The sequence below is a fragment of the Strix aluco genome, chromosome 1, assembly GCF_031877795.1.
Source record: "Strix aluco isolate bStrAlu1 chromosome 1, bStrAlu1.hap1, whole genome shotgun sequence".
NCBI lineage: Eukaryota > Metazoa > Chordata > Aves > Strigiformes > Strigidae > Strix > Strix aluco.
The window spans coordinates 8,810,062-8,823,796 of NC_133931.1; the positions used below are offsets into that span (position 1 = coordinate 8,810,062).

The following is a 13,735-nucleotide window of genomic DNA, read 5'->3' on the forward strand; positions in this document are numbered from 1 at the left end:
GTTCATAGTCTATAAGCAAGTTGCAATGCCAAATTGATGTCTAACAAGTCATTTGCAACTCACTTTTCTGGTCTGTGTGATCTTTATGAGAAACCTATTAGCCTTTGAAACCCTCTCCTACATTTGGACTCCTGTGACATCCTACCAAGTTAAGGATGTATTCTTGAGGTAAAAGACTAAAAATGATTCATCGTTAAGGCACTGAAGGTCTTCAGTTCTCGGGACAAGGATAAGCCAGTGACCGTGTCCAGGTTACTTGGTCCTGGAAGTGAAATGGCTTTTTCACTCGGCGAGGGTCACATTCAGTTATACAGATGCTCCAGGTCTCATGGGCATCATGGATATTATACACACTAGCTACACACTTAGGTAGTGATACATACCAATGACATGTTCATTAATAAGGCAAGACCTCAGGCTCCTCTGTTTTGAGCAGTCCTGGCCTACACTCTGAAAGAAGGGTGGACCATCTTAAGACTTGGGATATCAAGGTTTACATACACTGTATTATATTTACATACACTATTCCCCTGCAGCTGTAGGGTTGACTTGCTTTCCTCTTAGGGGACAATATTGTTTGTATACATCAGCCATAAATTTCCAGATATAACTAGATATGAAGAAAGCATCATAAAAGTCCAACACAATAAGGCAGCATCTTTAAATTTCCAGTCCCTAGGACTTACATTGCATTGACTTTCCAGCTTTTCCCCTTATTCCCGGAATAGTCTTGCCATTCAAATCAACACAGAAGCAATTCGTCCCATAGCACTGGAGTGGCAGAAAGTCTCCATCCTTGGTACAAGAGGGAATAAAAAGATCTGATCCCGCAGGCAGGCTTTGCTTCAAGTTTTTCATGTTTCTTCTTTGCTTTTCACAATCAGTGGGACACCTTGGACGTTCGCCTTGAACTCTTGAGCCTGGAACTTCCTTACCTGAAGTGTCTAAGCACCAGCACTCTCCTGCATAGCACTGAACTTCCTCATACCTCCCCTCCTTGGTGCATGTTGGAACAAACAGGTCCCTTGGCTCCTCACCACAGTCTTCAGATCCCAGTGCTAGTTTCACCACTTCACCTAAATCTTCAGCAATGCTTTTGGGGACAGAAATCACTTGTTGAAGAAAAGTAAAGAACTCCGGTAGTTCCAGAACAGAGGAAAGGAATTTCATCTTATTCTGATTGTCCTGTAGAGTTACTGTGCGGCCAAAGCTGCCTACAAGAGGTTTACTCAGAATGGAGCTCCCCTTTGAGACCTCCAATGAAAATGCCTCAGCTGATTCCAGAAGACCTTGGCTATTATCCCTCTCTGCCACATCCTCCTGTGAGAAAAATTGGCCAATGCTGTATTTCCCGCTGGTGCCAAGTGTCCCTGTGAAGTTAAACTGGATCAAATTTTTCAAGAACCTTCCTCCAAAGAGGTTTTCTTGGAAACGTTTTGGATTGGCAGTAAATTGCAGTGCCACTTGAGCCAGTTCCCTTGATGGGAACATCCCTGTGATGGCTTCACTAAGGGTGGTTTCTAGCCCAGGAATCTGGCTGACATACGGGCTTTGTGCAACTGGGGATGACAATCCAGAATCAAGAAACAGCTCCTTGAAGGAGGAAGGGCAGGGTCTTGAGAAGCCAGCTATTCTTTCCAACTGCATATCTGGCATGGAAAACAAATTGGGCTGACTGAAGTACCCAGCAGGGCCATAAAAGATCCTCGACAAGGCTCGTCGCCTCTCAGAGATGCACAGTTGTTCTTCACCTAGACAAAGATTTAAAAAAAAAAAAAAAAAAAAGCAAATTTTGGAACCTCCAAAACCTGTAACTCCATGGCTGTCTTTCAAGCAGTCTCAGCAGAAACCACATAAAAGTATAGTTTAACCTGTCTCTAGTTCCTCAGCTACACATCATGAACATTGATAAGGAAATTTGAATGGTTGTTGAATATGGTCTATAAATAAAATTCTCCAGTCAAGACATAAAGTGAAAGGAAACATTCCTTCACCACGTCTGAGTTGCCTGCTCTGTGGTCTTCTTCTGGTTCTATTGTTTCCCAGTGTAAATCCTCACTCCTCTTCCTATGGCCAAAAGAACAAATAAAGACTTTTCCAAACACTTTAACTCTCTGGTAGGTTGCCTGCTTCTAACGAAACCCTCCAGTAATCCAGATGCAATACATAAACCTAAGAAGTAGACTGCAGAAAAACAGAACATCATTTTAACCAATGACCACTAATGAGGAATTTATGGAAGTTTCCTACCTAGATCTTCAGTTTCATAATGAAGTGTTCATTACAAGAAGTTTGAAAACAAATTGTTAAAATTAGCAGTAATAGAGTACTAAGGACCAGATGGCATTCACAGATGAGCTCTAAAGGAAAAAAATACAAAATTTTAACAAAAATAGTCAAATGTCAGGGTACTGAGGGTACCAACAGTGGCCCTGGGCACCCATATCCTGGGCCAAGCCATGCCACAGGTATATCTGCATTCAGCCCCATGTGTACATTCATATGCAGACAGCAATGGCTCCAAGTTAGGATAAAACCCATCACTGAAGAAGAAACATCAGCTTAAGGATCAAAAGACATCAAAAAAAGGAAAAACTTGGTAGATATAAAGGTACTGAGAACCAACCAGACAGGATGGTTATGGCACTGACTGAATCTGTGGAATGCATGCAGTAGCTTGAATCATGCACCACATGGTTACCTTTCCTGCAAAAGTAGCAGAATCGTAGAGAAGGGATGCAAGAATATTTTGAGGACAGAACAGCTTTTCCAGTAGGACAGACTATTCATCTTGGACAAAAAATATGATAAATGTTTTTTAAAATCATGATTCTCTGCATCATGCACAATAGACAATTGTTATTCGGTATTTCTCACAGTAGAGGAATTAGAATGGTCCAGAAGTAGAGTACATAATTATGATCATGAAATTTATTGCCAGAGGATGCTAGGAAGGATAAAAGGTTAAAGGGCAGTTAGGTAAATCCCTGAAAGATGACTCCATAGGGGAGTGCCAAACACAATGATCTGAGTTCAGACTCTAGTTTGGGGCCTTTCCCACCTGCAGGAAGATATATGGAAGCTATATGCATTTGCCATGTTGCTCACACTTTCTCCCTAAGCAGCATTGCTGTCCCTGTAGGGAACAGCATGGCGGATGAACAGCTTTGGTCTGCTCCAGCAGCCCCATCCCCATTTATTCCATATTCAGGCAATATGATAAAGCAGACATAAATCCTGTTAACAGTAAGGATAAAAGGTGGAAATCTTAAAAGCTGCTAAAATAGATTAGCAAGTAATCTGAGGCTCTGTGATCAGCATCTTTCTCCTTCCTCCTTTTGCACCCTGCCCTGCTCTGCAGTTCCTGGCAGGGGTGCAGAGTCCCTCACAGTGGTTCTTTTGTAAAGGCATTTTCTGTAGGATAGGCCCCTTCTGTTTTCAGTGTTGGTTCTTGGTAAAAGAGATGAAGAACATTCCTCTGGGGACCAATAAGTTAGTGTAAAACACAGTCCTGCAAGTATGCTAATATGAAACAAATGTAGGACATGGTCTTTAAACACTCTCCCCTCCTACCCACTGTTGAATCAAGTCAAAGCAGAGTGAGGAGAATAAAAGGAAAAGCACTGCTGGGGTGAATTTACTGTAAAAGGTCTGAAAAGAAGCATGTCCCTATCAGGATTGCCTGGTGCCCCAGGTCATGCGAGTACCCAATGTGCTACCCACACCTACGTGCTACCCACACCTACATCTCTGCCTTCTCCAGTGTTCATGCTGCTGAGTGTGAGAGTCAAAGATATTAAAGAGAAATAAAACAGAGCAGTACTGGAGACACACACATGGCATGTAGCTGTCTGAACACAGACTGCAGCTATATCCTCATGAAATACCTTCTCGGGAGTTAAGACTGCAAAACCTCTGCAGAAATTTTTCCCTGCTTAAATTTCCTGAGTCTGCCAATAAAAGCTGCAAGCAACCTCAAGTCGTTGCCTCCCCATCCCTCCCCAACAAAATCATCAGGAGGGCTCAGAAAAGCACATTCAACAACCAGTCCCAACATATGGCGAGGCCTCTCCTAGGTTCCCTTGCAATATCCTTGGTGATCAGCCTCGGAGGCATGCTAACATTTTGATTTCGCACTAAGCCTGTCTGTGCCCAGAGCACTCTGAGAGACTTGGAGACGTGACACCCAGGGGAGATTCCTCCCTTCTCTATCTGCATGGTAAGACTGTGTCTCAAAGACAGAGTAATTACCTTCCCTGAAGGTGGCCTCCAATTTAAGACCCTGTGCCCCAGCCCTCCAGCACAATCCTGAATATTTAGGTAGTGCGCTTGGGAGTGAAGGTTTTTAACTCTCCTCCTCCCCTCCGGGCCTTGGACATTTCTGCTGTCATTTCCATTTGGGACAGTGATTTGATGGTGTATTCTTTATGAAATCTCTCAAAGCCCCAACCCATACACCTTTTCTGAATTATTTGGGGGGTTTTTTTACTGGATTTTGAAATTTTGGCCAAATATGCAGTGACAGAGATGTGAAAAAAATCCTCAGGGTGAGAGATGCATTAGGAATTCCATAGCATTTCACTAAAGGAAGGAGGCAAAACCCAAAACCACCATCACTGGCTGCCTTATATTATCCCAGATATTCTGACTTAACAACCCAGCTCCTAGAGTCAAGAGACAGATATCACAGCTGCAAAGAAAAGCCTTGCTGCATGCAAAACTAAAAGGCTAAGAAAGGTCATAAAGGAAAATAAAAGAAATATGATATTTAAGAGTTTATTAGCATGTGGCTCTTAACCCCAGGGAGGTGTTTGGATCTCAGTTTTTGAACATCAGCATCTGTCAGAGCCATGAAGGGAACAGATCCTTTGGGTTTCTTTCTAAAGATGCCAAGAGGTGTCTCATTTTTCCTTTTCCAAACCTCATACATACCACAGGCCGGGGGCTGTCCTCGTCTCTTTGTGCCCTGGACCTCTTGTCCTTTGGTGTCCACACACCAGCACTGTCCTCCCTGCTGACACTGCACCGGCGTGTAGCCCCCCTCAACATCACAAGACGGCACGTAGGTGTGCTGGTAACGCAGGGCTGAGTACCGCTCGACCTCACACTTTGAGGGGCCTGGAAGAAAAACAGTACGCGCTAAGGAGGGAAAGCTTAAAATTTCAGAGTCATCTCTGCTTGATCCCATTCTTTGCCTAGTTGGGAGAAAAAAAAAAGAAAAAAAAAGTTTAATTTCCTGACTGTTTTCAGTGACACTTCAAGTACCAGCCCAAAAAGCAAATTCTCTGTCCTCTTTTCCCCTGGAAAATTGTCCCCATGGTTTACTACTGTAGGTATTCATTGCTGAAAACTAAAAAGAAAATAAAACCTCAACAGATTTCTCAGCCATAGTCGCAGGTAGGCAGAGGAGCAGCATCTCTCTCAGGGAGCTGTGCTGAAGCTAGGTGAGCTCTGGCCCTTAATGCAAACACAAAGCTGGCCAACAGAGATAGGTGTACAGCTTGGGAGACTGAGATGAAGGCAAACATCAGTGTTTCTGAAGACAAAGAGGCATTGTTCCTGCAAAAGGATCTGCACCTGACTGTGGAGATTTGGTTTGGGACCACCCAATTTCTTTATTTCCTTCCACAGGGATCCACAGACCTATTGCTGTCAAACTGGCCTTAATGGCAGAGAAGCCAAAACACTATAAAGCAAATTTTCTGAGTTAAGATCTCTCCAGTACTAGACTCCACCCTTCCAATGGAAATTTTGTTTGTTTATATAAACCCGCAATCCTGCAGCCTAAACATTTCTCACCGTCAAGAAGTTTCCAGCTACACTCAGCTACCAGGTTGAGGCAGCAAGGGCATCACATCAGAGCAACCTGTTCACCAAGGAAGTCTGACAACTTTCCTAATGCATGTGGCTTCAGGTGGGCTGTGAGATCTGGGTATTACCAAAGCAGTCCCCGCGGCAGCTGACAAACGTGGTCACATCTCCATCTTGTGGCTGTTACAGCTTCATCTTTGCTGACAGCAGCTGCATCCGTAGCTACAGTCTGAGCTTACTCAACAACACTGTGCAGCGGAAGGGGGAAGATGCTTTCCAGACTCCCCAGAATGACCAGCTTGCCCAGAAATAGAAAAACCTTGTGACTATGTGGCCAGAAGACTTACATCACTATCTGCTTAATATCTCTGGTGATGCAACTCCTTAGCAAGGGTCAGACAGCAATGTCAGATGAATTTGGATGGGAGGATGAAGTATCACACCAGGGGGCTCAAACTCTCCCCGGCCAAGGCAATTTTCTTGGGCTCCGGTGTAGGAGTGAGAAGGAGGTACCTGATCTCCTGTCCCGCAGAGTTCACTACCTGTAAGCAGAGAAACTCTCTCACCCTTTGCCTGCCCCGGCTGGGGAGAGAATGTGCCAAAGAGCAGATCCAGAAGTTCAGCCTTGCTGGCTAAGGCACTACAACTTTTGTGTGGTCTCCTGGGGATCGAGTGTGTTGTGGTCAGTGTAAGATCCTTCCTATTTTTGAGTGTAACAACATAAATTAAGGGTCATTTTCTCAGGCTTTTAATTTAATAAATCATCAGATCCATCCTCATAATCTCAGGGAAAGAGATAGGGAGAGTTCATGGGATTTCAACTAATGCAAACTTCAGGTGCACGGCATCAGATGACGGGTACAATCTGCTTGTAAGAATGTACAGCCCGGAGGTTAAAAGCCAGCTGCAATTCAGGGACCTTGAGTTTTCCACTGAAACTGTGATATTATACACTTTTAGTGCAAGAGACTCCTAGAACAACTCTCCCCAACAGCAGCTGTCACATATAAGCTTCAGAATTGTCACCTTATTTGCAGGGCATCACCTGGTTGCTACTTACACCGGAACTTGCCAGAGGTAGCTAGCTGAACCCCCAGAAACCGCCTCTGCAGCATCCGATATATGCTAGTCTCTGTGAACGTGCGGGCAAGCTCCAGCGCAGAGAAAACTGTGTCGTACACTTCATCAAGCAGCAATTCCAAGCCTGGGAAAGAGAGACTTTTAGCACAGAGCCTGTTTTTAAGACAGAAGTCACATGCTTTACACCAGAGTAGCAGAAATGGAAGCTTATCAGGAAGAAGAAAACCAGTTCCCTTAACAGGCCAAATGTGAATTTGTACTGCATAACCCTAATGCACTGCACCATATGGGTGCCCGGTCACTAGCTTTATGCCTTGACATCTGCCAGAAAAAGCAGAAAGAACATCCCCAAACCTGCACTGTGCTGTGATTTTGTTAGGTTCAGTCTGCAGTAGAGTAATTGATGAAATTTTGGAAACTGATGTTACCAAAAAACAATTCCCAGTAATTTTGATTGCATACAAAAAAAAAAAAAAAAAAAAAAGACATGCAGTAGTTTCCCTGAGTGCACAAATTTTTTGAGACCTTCTCACCGTTGTGGGAATTAAATGTTGGAGTTCTCATCTACCATCTAAATTTTAAGCTATTATGGTTGGCATTTTTCCCAGTTTTTTAAAACCACATTATCTAAGGAAAAGGAGCTGGAAGTTCTCAACCTCCTCATGCCTCCTTCTTGGAAAATCATTCTTTCCTTGAAAGTGTCCCATCAACTATTAACATGCCTAAAAGGTATCCTGAGGCTATGAGAGAAAAGGAAGGACCGTGTGATGTCCCTGCCCATGGCAGAGGGTTGGACTAGATGATCTTTAAAGGTCCCTTTCAACCCAAACCATTCCATGATTCTACCTGAGCAAGAAGAAAATATTTCTGCCTCCAGACCCTTTATATTCCCCTGCATTTGCTAATCAGACTTATTGGATATGACACAGCTTTCTAGTGTGTGCAGAGGTTGGACATTCAGAAACCCTATTCCACCATCCCAAAAAGGACAGGATTAGCTCCTGGGCAGCAACTCCACTTGCTACTGACTGAAGCACTGCTCCTAAGGGTGGGAGTTCATTACTGAGCTCCAGCCCTTCCCATGGGCACTACACTGGTTGCAGTGGTCTTACCCTGTGTAAGAGTGAAATGGAAGTCCTAAATGAATCTGAAGACTGATACTTGTTATTTGTCCTTTCCCTTGGGAATTCAAAGCCACTCAAGTTAAAGGATCAGACACTGGAGGGTACTCACCAGTGTCTGCCAACTCTCTCCCCAGGCTGTCCGCGCAGTAACAGTACCCAGAGACCTCCGGGAATGTCTCCCGCAAGGAGCTGAACGTTTGGAAAGCCCCCGGGAGCCTGGAAGGAAAAGCAGCCTCCTGTGAAGAGCCTGGGAGGCCCGCCGACAATGACAAAGCACCATCTGTGTTTCCCTCCCGAATTTGTATGGCAAGGATGTCTGCAGAGCACAGAACCCTTTGGTCTCCTCGTGGCAACCAGGCTCTGACATGATCCAGACCAGTGTTTCAGCAGGCTGACAAGTCTCTTAAATGCCATTTTTAAAAACAAACACAGGACAATCTCCCTTCAGACAGATTTCTGATCCTTTCTAAGCAGGTACCCAGCATCTAACACTTATTTTCAATTCTATTCTCATCTTTGAAAGCCTGTCAAAGACTGTAAAATAGACGGACGCTGGCTTAATGTTATTACAACACCCGTTCATTAGCTGCTGCCACAAATCTGCACAGGATGGCAGAGTGCCTAAACAAACAGGTTGCTTCCTTTTCCCTATGTGCTACATATGCTTTCTGCACTGAGTTAAGCACAAAAGCTGATACAAACCTCACTAATCTTTTTCATTTTCAGAGCATAGCTCAACAGATTAAGGAGAAAGGCTTTTTAACATATTACAAGTAAGACTCTTACTTCTGGAGATCAAAGAGATGCAAGTTTCCAGTATAATATTCTAGGAGTGACAACAGCAAGATTCCATCAAAGCAATGATTTAGGAAGGAAACTTGATAGGGTCAGAGTTGGAAAAAATGTAATAAATGTGATCTTAACTGACAGACACTCTACAGTTTCACCAAGCAAACATAAGATAAGTTTTTCAAGATTCAAAGTGCCCAGTTCCAAAACAATCATATTATTTTACAGCCACATACCCTTACCCTGAAATATGATAAAAGTCTGGTGTCCCAGCTCCATGTGGCTTATTTGGGAAAATCTAGCAACAAGGAAGGGGAATTTTCTGCTCAAGACATTCAGAGAATTACACAAATTAGGTTTTTACCACGGAAGGACACTTAGCAGTAAGAGTAATGGTGGATTAGGCCCTGATCAACTGGGAAAAGGTCAACATGCCGAAGTAGTTTACAGTGACCCTGTGAAACTGGGACTATGACCAGCTTCAACTCCAGTGCCACCGTCCTGAAGTCTCAGGGCTGCTCTAGCACATGCAGTCTGCAGTGTCCCTGGGAAATGCAGTGAAATGCTTTGGCTCAGAGCCAGCGGTTGGGTGAGAGGAGTGGAGTCTGCCTGAGACCTCTACCACCTCTTGCCAGGAGAGCTGAAGATGTTACTGCTTCCTCAGCACATCAAAGCACAAGCTGGGGAACGCGCAAAGCAACAGCAACCCCTGGCAGAGGAAGGGGTTGGTAACCTTGGGGTTCTCCCAGCGTTATCCAGCAGTGCTCCTGTCTCAGAGCTTGCACATCCCTGTGTAGCGCTGCTTCTCTCTGGCACTCTTTCATGTCTTCAAATTAAAAACCTACTGACTCCCTCCACTTTGGATAGTCAAATCCTGCTCTGCTGCTGACATTGGCATGTTAAAAGCAATCAAAATGTCATATTTCAGGGCACAAAGGGATTTCTGCCAGCACTAAAACAATGCAATTTAAGATACAAACACCTAAATACCATATTTTTATCGTCTTCAGTGTACACACGGACATATATAGCTTGGGGTATTTCAAGAGCTTTTTGCTCCCCTGAATTTTCATGCACTGGCTGTTGCCCAATCAGGAATATGGTCTTTTCTCTTCTTAGGAGAGCAATGCTTCTATATCCAAAGGCAGACCTCTGCACTGCTCATGTCCTTGGAGCTCATCACCTCAGCATCTCAACATCTAGCGGAGTGAAACAGGATGCAATGAAAAAATTCTGCATGCTGCTTTCTTTCATCCTCAATGTTAAGAAGTCACATGCATAATTACACTACTTTTATATGGGGCAGATGTGTAGTCATATCCTGTCATTCTGGTTATTTTTGTTCCAAGTTGAGAGTACAGCTAAATAAAGTACAAACGGATATAAATTAGGCCCACATAAACAAGAGGACAGAACTTTTCTCACCTTACTTGGAAAACTCACTTCCTGCCACTTCTTTTCTCAGCCTCTTTTTAATCACAGCCCTTGAGATGAGTAGTGATAACTCAGAGTACCTCATCTATCAGACACGGTCCAAAACAATGGCTGAAGCAATTACATCATGAATAAGTTTATAGTGTATCCATGTGTTTCAATAAGAATGCTCGCACTCAAAAAGATGAGAAAGTAAATAAATGTGAGGTTGTTGACCTTTTCTTCAAACTGAGTCTCTGCTCTTGGCTTCCAGCAAAGACAACTCATTACTGATCTTCAAAAGCAGGTTTGCAAGTAACCCCTTCTATTTTCATATATGCAGCCCAAGTTATAGATGCCTTTCTCACTGACTATTCAGAAATAGAGGGAGAAAAACAAATCATGTTTTTTTTCCATTGTCAATGAAATAATACATAATAGGGCAGAACCTAGTGAGCTGGGATAAAAACACTGACACAAGGTCTTCAGTCTGATGAAAATTATAGCAAGAAAATAAAAAGATCCTCCTTGACTTTTGATTTTTTGATCATTCCCATCAATTTGCTACAAGGCTTTCTATCTATCTGTCTGCCCGTCTAAGCAGGACCTGGGCACAGTCTGTAGAAAATAAGTAACAGCAGTCAAGTTATTAGGGTGAGGCAGGAAATTCGGGCTCATCTTTCATTCCAAAAGTCTTCCTCTTGGGAAAGTCTTAGCTCTAAGCTTCTGAATTTCTCCATTTATATTTTTTAACTTGCTGATTTATTCTGGAATATTTATGAAGGTGTAGGGAAATGATTTGGGAATGGAGTTAGTGTGACATGTCTAGATTTCAAAAAAAGAAAGTTGCTCCACTGGTTCCACATGAACATAAAATATGGGTTTAAATCCCTGTTCTGCTATAGTCCAATGATGTGGAACTCATCCCTTCAACTCCGTATTCTGGCCTCCTTTTTATGGGACAGGATGATGACATTTCAGGTAGGAATAGTGTGAAAATAAACATATTAATCACCTGAGATACTCAGATATGATGGTAATGGGTTAAGTCAATGCCATAATTAGAAAGGTAGACAGCTGGGAGTGAAATGATCCTTCTGTGATTAATTACATGACATGGACACAAGAAAAGCCTAGTCTTGCAGGTCTTTGTAGACAGATCTCCAAACACCAGAAAAAAAAGATATTCATTTAAAGCATTGCTTTCTCCTCTGTGATTGCTCTTTTAGAATTTCCACACTCTACAGGTCAACAAACAAACCAGCCAGATTATTTTGCTCTTGCCAAAATAACCTCTCTGGAATCTCTGACAAATTTGCACTGTGCATTTGGGCCTGCCGTTCACTTTTGCTTAAATTAAAACAGAAAATCCTCAAAACAGCAAAATTGATGCTTACAATAAAATGCCTTTGCTACTACAGAGTAAAGTCAGAATGAGACATTACATTTACTTCACTGCCCTCCACTGGAGAAATGTGTTGACTGAGATACCAAGATAACGGCACTTCACGAAATACCAAAAGGTTTCTCTGAGGAGTGTGAGCATCTGCACCAAAACAAACTCCTCCCCTGCAGTTCCCCTTGCCCATCTCTTATTTCTCCATCTGAGCATTAATTCCCAGCTCCTCCACAGGAAAACATCTTCTTGCTCCCATGAACAAGGATTTGATCCAGCATTTTGAAGTCTTCCCCAGCCCTCTCAAACCACTCAAAGCCAGTCCAATGTCAGCATGCCCCTTCACCACTTGCTGGTTTCCCATCATCACATGAAACTTGCTCTTTGCATATTGCCACTTGTCCATCTGTCCACCTGTTTTCATCTCCCATATGGAATCATCATTCCTACCTCATATATACATCTGAATTCCTCTGTTCCTTGTGCATTTATCTCTGTTGTTGTGTGTCTGTCTGAAAAGTAGCCCTAGCTACTTTTCCAAATACAGATTGCAATGCGGTATCTACTGCTGAGGACACACTGATTAGACTGCAGGGAGGGAATACCATTTTTTTCTAAATGAGCACATTTAATGTGGAAGAAAACCGATTTTTACTTGGTCCATTCATTAAGAGAAAATATCATCTGTGGTCACAGATGAAGGGCTTCATGTGGAAGAAAGCAAGCAGTAAGACAGTGACTAGAAGAGATATGCAGGATAGCTTTCCTGTTTCAGAAGCCTGTGCTCTTACCTGTTATAACCATGAATGAGATCAAAGAACATCATGTCCGTAGTGTTGACAAACTTGCACTGGACAGGCAGAAACTCTCCATCTGCTGAACACTGTGGTGGGCTCTTCTCCCCAAATCCGTGCAGAATGCGACGGTCTCGAATCTCACAGTTCCCCGGACCTGATGGCAAACAAAGGTAATGTTTACTGGTACTTTAACTTCCCATGAACAGCTGAATAGCCACCCCATGTTTTGGAAGGGGGCTAGATTCATTACATTGAACATCAACACCCAGGTTCCTCCTATTGTCTGTATGAGGAGACAAGGGTTGGACTCGAGGATGCTTATGGGTCCCTTCCAACTTGAGATACTCTATGATTCTACAAAACAGGGACTTGAATGCCTCAGTTAAACACCTACACTTCCATAGGATAAGTGTAGGCTTCAGTGTCGAAGCTCCTGATCTACCACCTTTCATTCACACCAAACCCTTCAAACCGACAAACCCCACTGTTTTGTTGAATATTACTTACACCGCGTTGGCTTTCCTCTCTGTCTGGTGCCATAAATCTCCATTCCTTCTGGATCTACACACCAGCACTGACCCAGCTTTGTGTCACACTGCACTGCATCAAAAGCCCCTGAATCCAGGCACTGAGGGATGTAGGAGATGCTACTGCTGTTGATGTATCGACTCACCAAGATCCTCTGCTTTTGCAGCTGGCAAAAGGATAAGCCTGTAGCACCAGAGAGGGGCACTGTTAGACAAAGGTACTTATTGGGCACTGAATCATTTATTAAGACAATCTGAGTTTTCTCAGAGCTAGAAGTTCTGATTCTGCCACCCAAATGGCATAAAGACATTGATGGACTTGAGGTTATGAACATTGGTAGAGAGAAACCCACCACAGAGCGGGTTGAAGCTCTCCAACTCAAAAGCCAATACCCCAAGTTGATCTTCCATTCATGATTTACATTACTGTGACCTTCGTAAATACAGACCATCCAGGTGTATCAGGGTTTCATGATCAGCCTTGAAGGAACTCCAGAACTTCCACTAGAAAGACCCAGCAAAGTACAACAAACTAGAGTCCATCCAAGTCTGGGGCTAACCTATCCTTGATTTCAGCAGTTCAAATGCAGGTATAAATGTTTTTTACCAAATCTAAACAAAAATAGAAACTTGTGACTTACAAGATATGGGATAACCATTCTGTTTGCTGCCAGGTACCTCAATGCCATTCTCATCCACACACCAACAGGAAAGACCATTCCTACTGCACTGAACTGTCCTGAAGGAGATCGCAAGTAACATATTTTATTTTGTTAATGAGAGTCCTCAGTCAGTACG

General features: G+C 43.3%; 1 protein-coding gene across 1 annotated transcript in view; it reads right to left on the minus strand.

Moving 5' to 3' along the window:
- Positions 1-13,735, minus strand: part of TG (thyroglobulin) — a 162,003-nt gene that overhangs the window by 145,589 nt on the left and 2,679 nt on the right. Inside the window, exons 3-9 of the mRNA XM_074837627.1 lie at positions 13,579-13,676; positions 12,918-13,121; positions 12,405-12,564; positions 8,125-8,231; positions 6,872-7,015; positions 4,933-5,118; positions 687-1,751 (exon numbers count right to left, since the gene is read on the minus strand). Of these exons, the coding sequence (XP_074693728.1) occupies positions 687-1,751; positions 4,933-5,118; positions 6,872-7,015; positions 8,125-8,231; positions 12,405-12,564; positions 12,918-13,121; positions 13,579-13,676 (1,964 nt within the window). The remainder of the gene's footprint in view (positions 1-686; positions 1,752-4,932; positions 5,119-6,871; positions 7,016-8,124; positions 8,232-12,404; positions 12,565-12,917; positions 13,122-13,578; positions 13,677-13,735) is intronic.